This window comes from Peromyscus leucopus, chromosome 2, assembly GCF_004664715.2.
Source record: "Peromyscus leucopus breed LL Stock chromosome 2, UCI_PerLeu_2.1, whole genome shotgun sequence".
NCBI lineage: Eukaryota > Metazoa > Chordata > Mammalia > Rodentia > Cricetidae > Peromyscus > Peromyscus leucopus.
Window position 1 is genome coordinate 6611483 of NC_051064.1, and position 9343 is coordinate 6620825.

At 39.9% G+C, this 9343-nt stretch overlaps 1 protein-coding gene across 1 annotated transcript; it reads right to left on the reverse strand.

Moving 5' to 3' along the window:
* Positions 1-215: 215 nt before the first annotated feature.
* Fabp4 (fatty acid binding protein 4) lies at positions 216-4623 on the reverse strand. The gene is made up of 4 exons (XM_028887568.2): positions 4450-4623; positions 1924-2096; positions 992-1093; positions 216-443 (listed from the first exon to the last, which is right to left on the reverse strand). Exons 1-4 carry the CDS (start codon positions 4520-4522, stop codon positions 393-395), a joined length of 399 nt encoding a protein of 132 aa, XP_028743401.1. The 5' UTR covers positions 4523-4623; the 3' UTR covers positions 216-392.
* Between the last annotated feature and the right edge of the window lie 4720 nt (positions 4624-9343).

Here is a 9343-nt window from a genome sequence, read left to right on the forward strand (position 1 = left end):
TTTAAGTATGTTAAAGCAGGGCTTAATACTCAGTCTTGGTTCCTATATACTGTCTCTTGTCTGGGAAAGTTCATGGACACTGACTTTTCTATCATGCAATGTATGAAAGATCTTATTACTTCTATCAGAGCCAAAATAATAATGCAATTTTTCTGTTCTCTTCACTCAATTATGTGTAGAAAATTAGACACACAATAAAAATATCATTACACCACTTTGTACATCTAAAAAGGTTTTATTTAACCAACACAACCATATTCAATAACATTCAGCTTTGGGAAAAATTAGTTGTTTGCTAATTAGTGGAAAATCATATCTTTTTAAAAACAATACATCCATCCAAGTATTGTAGAGTTCGATGCAAATGTCAGTCCAGGGCTACTTCCCTTGGCTCACGCCCTTTCATAAGTTCTGGTAGAAGTGACGCCTTTCATGACACATTCCTAGACACGGGTACAAAATTGTCAAGGTCAATCACTGAGACAACAGCGTGAATTTAATTTTCGTATTTCTCAGTGTTGTAAATCAAACGATATTCAACAAAAAACACATGTCTAGGATCCTGTGCTTGCATTGTGCTTCCATCCCCGAGTGTAATTGCTTAGGGTGATGCAAAGACCAAGAAGGTCCAGGTCTTCCTCTCAGGGAGTTGGGAACTCTCCATGGGGAGGGAGTGCCACAGCAGAAGTACAGAGCACGCTCTGGTGAGGAGCTGCCCCAGGCAGCCTGTGACACTGGGGAGCAAGCAGGGATTGCTAGGAGGGGAAAACATGCCTGGGCAGAGCATGATGGCATGAGAGCATGGAGCAGGAGCTCAGAGGGGCAGAGCACATTGGGTCAGCGTGAGAACACAGACTCGACCCTCATCTCCAAATAAACAAATACCGCAAATGAGCCTTCGGTTCTACACGGCAGGTGAGTTTCCTAAAGTAGAGCGGTGGTCCTGAGGCCCTGATGGTGGGTCACAGCTAAGTATGCAGAATGTACTCACCACCACCAGCTTGTCATCCTCTCGTTTTCTCTTGATGGTGGTCGACTTTCCATCCCACCTCTGCACCTGTACCAGGACCCCACCATCTAGGGTTATGATGCTCTGCGGGCACGGGAAGAGAGATTGCAGTGTGCAAATGAAGGCCAAAAATATGACTGAAAATATGGAACCCTGGCTCAGAGGGATATTCTGAGGTCCTTACGCTAAATGACAAGAATATAGTCCAACAAGAAAAAGAAAGAAACATGAGCCTGAACATGTGCTGTCAGTGTTTCCGTCAGTACTCAAAGGACATAGGCTTCATTAAGTTGGACTAAGAGACCTTGAATGGATTATTCAAGACTGTCTACACAATAAAACAGATCGTGCTAATCTTTGTACATAAAGAATAGAAAAAAAATGAAGACCTTCAAAAAATAAAGAAATGTCTTTAAACAATAATGTAGAACTCACTCTCTCTCTCTCTCTCTCTCTCTCTCTCACACACACACACACACACACACATGTGTGTGTGTGTGTGTGTGTGTACGCATGTGTGTGTATATATATATATACTTATATGTTCTGAATAGAAATAGAAAATAAAATTACAATTTAAAAAAAAGAATGTTTTGTGAGAGAAACTAGATGACCAAACTATGCTGAAGTGGTGGCATTAGGGTGATTTTTATTCTTTTATAAACTTGCTCTAAAATTTTATTGCTCTAACTTACTTCATATACACTACTGTATGACACATAAAATATGCTGATCAATTTTAATATCAGGACAATTTAGCAATCTGCACTCTGATGGCAACAGTTTAGACGTGGGTGCTCAGAGGCCTTCAGACTACAAGGGAGAGCTCTTCTTCCCGTCATCTTGAAATCACTTCCTGAAGACTGTGGCATTAGATGCCAGGTCATCCTCTGCCCCAGCTCCTTGGCCCTTACCTTCACTTTCCTGTCATCTGCGGTGATTTCATCAAACTCCTGGCCCAGTTTGAAGGAAATCTCAGTGTTTTTAAAAGTGCTCTCTGATCGGATGGTGATCACATCTCCATTCACACTGATGATCATGTTGGGCTTGGCCATGCCGGCCACTTTCCTGGTGGCAAAGCCCACTCCTGCAGTTAGGAAGAGAAAACACGTCAAGCTTACGTTTTTGTGCCCATGAAGAAAAAGATACCAGATTAGTTGAGGCTCTTTTGAAACCAGCTACGCAGCTGAGCACGTTGGCCCTAATCCCTGAGGATACATTCAGGAGCAACCCATCCAGATTTACTCTTAGCTTGTCCCTTTCTTTTCTTCAGGAGACTCATCATTGATTTCAACAGAATCTATAAAGACATTAACTCTTCATACCTTGATGGGTATGTGCCTTATATGTGTCAGCATATCTGTACTATACCTATAATAATATGGTGATAATATATGTGTATGTATACTGTCTCTATTTTGTGTTTATGATTGAGACTGTTTGATCACTTCTTTCTTAAATACTAAAAGTTGTAATTTTTACAAAACCTCTTAAGTCAGAGACCAGGCCTGATATAGAGTTAGTGGGTTAAAGGTCGTCTATTTTGAGTGTTCAGAAACCCCATTTCACAGCATTTCTTGCCAAGTGTCATTTTCTAGGCTTCCTTCCTATATTACTCCCTCATGTAAGGAAGATCGCTGATTAATTTCTCTAGTAGGAAAAACATTTCCTACGTACCATGCCATTTTAGAACAGCAATATCATTCCCAATAATGTGTAAGGAAAATTAAAGGGGGACTCAGAAAATACCTTTTGAACTCAAGAAATCAGAATTCCATTGTTTACAACAGTTTGGACACTAACAGTGTGCATCACAGTCACTCAAGTTGTGGGGTCTTGTTTCTTTAAATGAGGGAAATGCTTTCCCATAGAGGGTCAACAACGTACAGTCTTGGATGAACAGTAACAACTTGCTCTCTCTGCGTGTGTTACACAGAATTCCTACAGTCACAGATGTGCTAATTCTTCCAGCACAAACGCTTAAATAAGGGTAATTTCTTTAACTAAAAGTGACCACGGGTTAGAATTAAGGCTGACCTGAGAGAGAAACAGAGCCCAAGTCAAGTGATGTGGAGCCTGGGACTTGGTTCTCTGTCTAAAAAGTAGCCACAGTGGGAAAATGATGTATTTCTGCCTTGAATCCTCACTCTGCCGCATAACACGACATTCAGTACAATTAATAAGCACGGGAGGGATACAATGTGGGAACAATTCCAGAGGGACCGAGCCTGGGAAAGGCAACGGCTTCACTTGTTTCTTTCTGATTTTATTTGACCGCAGAAGATAATACCTGCCCACTGTGCCTCAATTATAGCTTCCAGTTTCATCCAGGAACTATCTTATTTCCTTTAATTATGAGTCTTTCAAAGTTTAAAATGTTATTATAATTTAGGTATGGATATTACAAGTACAAAATATTTCAAAAAGTCAATAGCTAAAAGTGTTCCAAACCCTGGTGTTTCTAAGTCAGTACATAGGAACCGGCATACTGAACCGTACCTAGCCGATAGTTAAAAGGTCAGTCATGCTGAAATTTCTGATAATCTTATCTACAAACAGGAGAACAGTATTGACAGATGACCAAAAGTTCCCACTTTGTAACTGAGGGAAAGGTTAAGCCTTTGAAAATTTAGGGGATCCTGTCCTACTGAAGAGTCTCTGTAATCTGGGATCTGACCTTCTGCAGGTCACAGAGAGATGGGGTTCAATGCAGAAGCTCCCTGAGAGAGAACATCACTGGCTAATGGCCACTGTCTTGCTGCCAACACTGTTTGGTGACCATTCACACAGCAGCAAGTGGGCAGTGTTGACAGAACCTCTGCTATCGGAAAGGCACATTCTATACGTGTTTCACATGCCCAACTCTCCTTCTGAATCACTCACTAAATCTATGACATTCCATATCATTCCAAACCAATGAATGCTTAACCCCGTGAAGAAAACTATTTCTTGAAGTCAAGCTTCTGTCTACTGTGACATTGAGACAGAAAAAATTTTTGCTAAAATACATTTTCCAACATAATTTTTTTTCTAAAATGGGATAAAAATCATGGCTTTGGTTTTAAGTAAAAATTACTCCATCCTACAAAAAAAAGTATATCTTTCTTTCCAAGTTATTGCAAAATTTTTGTGTAAAAGATGTTAAAAACAGACACAGAGCCAAGTGAACCACAGAAACATACATGTGTGGTAGTGAGGGTGATACCTTGTCATTCTATAGATCATAAAAGATTTTCATTTACACTCCTTTCCCTGCTGATTCACCTGCAGAAAGCACTGGGTTGAAGCTTTGATTTAGGAAACTTCTAGAATAAGCTCTTTCTAGTGGCTTCTACAGCTTCTATGTGGAAAAGAGCATTTCCCAAAGCAACTGCTCCCAAGCTGAAGGCCAGCTACAAGCATCCCCCCGATAGGGAAACCCTGTCCCCCACATCACTCACCCACTTCTTTCATGTAATCATCGAAGTTTTCACTGGAGACAAGTTTCCAGGTTCCCACAAAGGCATCACACATTTTGTGAATTTTCTGAGAGTTCTCCTCCAGGTGAGAAAAAGGCTGCAGGATGGGGGAAGGTGCTATGATCCTCTCGAGTCCAGATAACTCCCTTTTAAAGATGTCCCAACCACATGACGGTAGGAGGAACCAATGGGGGTGGACCCCAGATCATTTCCTTCATTACCAGCTCCTGTATTTTTTCCTCTGAGTCATGTTTTTAATACAAATTTCTCAACTTTGGTTCTCCCTGGCAATGATCACTGGACTTAGAGTACAACTTATTTTTAACCATGAACAGAGTATTTTAAATGTTCCTGTTTTCACTGTTAAATGCTTAATGCATTGAACTTCCCCCTATTATTCCATACGTAGTTACCTCATTATGGAGGAGACAATTACCTTGGGACACACTTTGACCCTCTTGTGTTGAGTTTTTATTTTACTAATACTGTGAAAGTGTATTTGGCTCTTCTGCATTTGAGGACGCATAGCCTACCTTACAGATTCTTAGTCTTACTGACTCTTTTGTTAAGACAGTGCTGTTTCAGCAATTATAACAAAATAAATAATGAAATTTTAAAGTATCCTAAATTTTTTTTTCTTTTTTGAGGCATGTCTCTCTACACAGCTGTGGTAGATCTGAACTCACAGAGATCGACCTACTCCTGCCTCTGGAATGCTGGGATTAAAGGCATGTCCACCACACCTGGCCAAAGTAGCCTAGATTTGTAATTTCAAATATTTAATACATATTAAAAATTCATTCATATCATTGCTCAGGAACCTAGACCACAGATCTAATTAAATTAAAAATTAAGCCTCATTCTTCCCACTTCCTAAATAACCAACAGTATTGATTTTTACAGACTCCTTAAAAATGGGTCCCCATCTAAAATATGTTCCCCCGTTCATTTCTGAAATATATTGTAAGTTTTAAATTTATACAGGTCTAAAGAGTGTGGCCTTCTGTGAATGATCAGATGTAATGTGGTCACAAGTTACCAAAGCTGTTTTCTTCTTTGACAGTGTGACTGACCTGAGATAACTTTTATAAAATAGTCCAGTTTTCAGTCTCCCTGCCTCCTAACAGAATGACGGAAGAAGTTCACTTGTACAACAATGCCTCCGAGCATCCCCACATTTCAGAATACTGGAGAGGGATGGATTACTACACCGTGCCTCATTGAGAAGTACCTGCTGACGTGGGACTGATTCCCAAGTTCATGTCAGTATCTCAAAAATATCCAGGTAAAGGGATACTGCAAACGTGGGATTTTCTAGGGAAACAAGCCACTATAAAAGTTTGATAAAGTTAGCTTACAGTGCCAATTTTTAATTGCATCTGTAAATGGCATGTTAATAACATTCATCCACTATGGACTATTACATGAACATTTAGGTGGCCATCACAAATTCATCTGTTTCTCACTGAACAAGATCTTTTGGGTTGAAACTCAAGTAAAATAAGTAATCTTAATACAGGTACAGTTCTGAAAGTGTTCTAAGTTGTTTTATTGGAACTTTGTGTTGATCCCTAACTTTAGCATGGTTTGAAATGGTTATCCCACTGTGTTTACTGCATGTGCGTTATAACACATGGTTTAGACATGTCGTTGAGAAGGCCCATTCAATACATGTGTCTGTAGTCCCACAAAGCTCTTCTGCTTGTGCTGGACTGGCTAATATGACAGCAAAACTCAACTTTAAATTTTACTTAATTTCCATTTAAAGAAAAGCAATTATCCTCAATTTGGTGATTGGAAAAAATTTAAATATGTTTGGAACAACTTGAATACATCAATCCAATTTTTTTGAACTGTAAGTTTTGTGAACTTTAAATGATGATTAATATTTCAAAAGAAAATTTTGAGTCTGAATCAAGAGGTCTGTTAGTGTGCAATACATATCATAGTTGGAGTTAATATAAAAGGGTGATGTATAATGCAATTTTCTTACATTGATTATATTTTGAAATAAGCATAATTGAGGCATGTTAAGTGACATATATTACAAAACCTAGTCTGGCTTTTTACTTTTTATTGTGACTACTAGAAAATAGTAGTTACACATGTGGCGTACGTTCTGTTTCTCTTGGGAAGGGCAGTGAACGAGTAGCACATGACACCACGTCCATCTATTTATTCATGCATGACTCCGGCACTACGCTGACCATTGGGCTTCAACAGTGGGCCTCGGCAGGCATCGCCTTGCCCTCACAGAGCTTTCATTCCCACACCGGGGAAGATGATATGCAAAGGGACAGTTAAGAAAGCCACTGTTCAGAGCTAATGGCACTGATCTAATGACTATTGTGAGGCTTTGACACTAGACAGAGTCATCTAGGAAGGTGGCACCATTGAATTATCACCTGAAGAGGGAAGACAAGCACTGGAAGATTTGGGGAATGAGGAACTGTAGGGTTGCTGGTGTAGCTCCATGTCAAATTATTTCCACTCAAACACGGCCATGAAGAGGATCTCTAAGTCAGGACAAGTGTATGGATGTATGTGCCTAGTAAGCAAAGACTGACTTTGTTCAGATTCGTCCACTGTGAGATACAATCAGATGTTCAAGAACATACACCAAGGGACTCTTAAATGACCATGTTCCTAAAAGTCCATCATTCTATTGTTAAAACAAAACAAAAACTTCAAAAAAAACCAGAGAGAGAGAGAGAGAGAGAGAGAGAGAGAGAGAGAGAGAGAGAGAGAGAGAGAAACCATTTTGTTGGGCCAGCAGCCCACATTCTTACATTATCACATTTATCCCCTGATCATTGATTGACAGGGGAATGGTACAAATGACATCTTCTAGAAAGAACCATATGTTCCTTTAATTATTTCACATAAAGGAGAGTAGTCTACAGAAATGGGTCTTTTTAACTTAAATAACTGAAATGAGAGGTAAGGGATTGGTGGAACCTTCAGGAAGTCTGGAGGTATTACTTGTAGGAAGTGACAGAGCAGCCCAACTCCTACCCAAGGGGATGCTGGTGTCAAAACAACTCCATATATATTCCCAACACATGGGTGGTCCCGGGGAAGATTAACATTCTTTCTTGCTATACATGCACTAATTTATGTATCAGGAAAGGGAGAGAACCTTCTAGATAGTAAGACATTCAGTGTAATGAAGAAGTCCTTGTCTCACACCTATAGTATAGATGGAAGTGCAAGCGATACAGTCTGCTTAGATCCCTCCAAAATTACTTCATTTCTGTCCTTAAAGAGTTTATATTGCTGGCATGATAAGACAAAGCATCCTCTCATCTTGACCAGTTAGTGGACTGTCATCTTAATAAGAGAGTAGAAAGTAAGGAGAACCTTGCTTTAAAAGTTCAGTGTTAAGATGGGCATGGCAGAACATACCTCTAATGCCAGCACTTGGGAAACTGAAGCTGGAGGGTCATGAGTTTAAGGCCATCCTGGGCTACGGAGTGAAACTCCATCTGGGAAAAATAATTAGTATTATACAATGTTGTCTGAACAATGTCTCCTTAAGCATTAATGAGTGCCTAAGTTTAATCAAAGTTGTGGTAGTCATCTTTTCTTTAAAACAGGTAGATTTGATACTGCTCACATTTTCAAACACTGTTTTATTGTGAAAAGTTCATGTTGGCAAATAATTTTCAAGATGCTTTTTTTTTGCAAGCTTGATATGTCCAAGGCACCATGCCATGTGGGAGTCAGGAATAAAGCATGACGACATGGGCTAGAAAGACAGCTCCGCAGTTAAGAGCGCTTACCCTCTTGCGGCAGACCCTGGTTCGGTTCCCAGGACCCACCTGGCAGTTCACAACTGTCTATAACTTCAGTTCCAAGGGATCCGATGCTCTCTCCTAACCTGCCTGACCCCCCAGGTTTCTGCATGTACATGCGGCAATACATATACTCAGACACACACACACACACATAAAATAAAATAGATAAATAAAATTTTAAATAATTTCTGTTTCCAGTAATCCAAGTTCCTATTTAACTCACAGCCAAAGGAAAGTGTAAAATCTAAATGTTTTCTTTTAATAGCTACCTTGAAGTGAGCATTTTTAAAACAAAAGACAGTGGATGCTTTCCTGGATTTTTTACTTTTAGCATCTTTTTTCGGCATAAAATCTGTAGGAGATAAGATGTCTCCATCCTATCCTGTCTTTTCTCGTCCCTGATATCGCCCCATCCATGACCCTAATGTTTCTAGTATTTTACTCACTTACTGAATATTAATCAATGAAATAATTCATAAAATGAGGGAGATGTGGTCTCATGCCACATAATCATGCTTGTGTGTGTGTGTTTTGAGGCAAGAAGGCACAAATGTTTCTTTGCATTTTAGAAACATGAGCACAATAGTCTTGGAAGAGTGGCTGATGAAGGTCATGATGATCTCATGTACAAGGCAAGAGTTATAACTGTTGAAGGTTGGAGCAGGGGAAATGATAATGAGCAAGTGTTGATGCAATGGGAGAAACTGAGAACTGATACAGGAAAAGTTCTTCTTCCATCAGGAGCCCAAACCCACAAACAAGGCTGACGGGAGACAGCTGGGCATTGGTCACGAGAATTGCCACAGCAGCACCTGTCATTTACAAATATCAAACACAGGATTAAATTTCACATACCAACTGGGTGGTACACCCAGGCAAGGTAATGCCAGCAGCTCAGGAGGCTGAGGCAGGAGAATCAGCTAAGTTCAAGGCCTGCCTGAGCCACAGAGGGAGTTCGAGGGCACCCTAATTATTTTAACAATGAGCGTGTCTCACAACTAAAAATTAAGAAAGAGCCAGGGATGTTCAAACAGACAAAAAACCAAAAAGACACAACAGGCTGAATAGTTCCTCAGAGA

Excerpts from the sequence above, each read along its gene's own strand:
- Fabp4 (XM_028887568.2), bottom strand. The coding sequence starts at position 4,522 with ATGTGTGATGCCTTTGTGGGAACCTGGAAACTTGTCTCCAGTGAAAAC. Across the intron at positions 1,094-1,923 it reads CAGATGACAGGAAAGTGAAG|AGCATCATAACCCTAGATGG; the intron begins GTAAGGGCCAAG and ends CCGTGCCCGCAG. Across the intron at positions 444-991 it reads AGGATGACAAGCTGGTGGTG|GAATGTGTCATGAAAGGCGT; the intron begins GTGAGTACATTC and ends ACCCGTGTCTAG.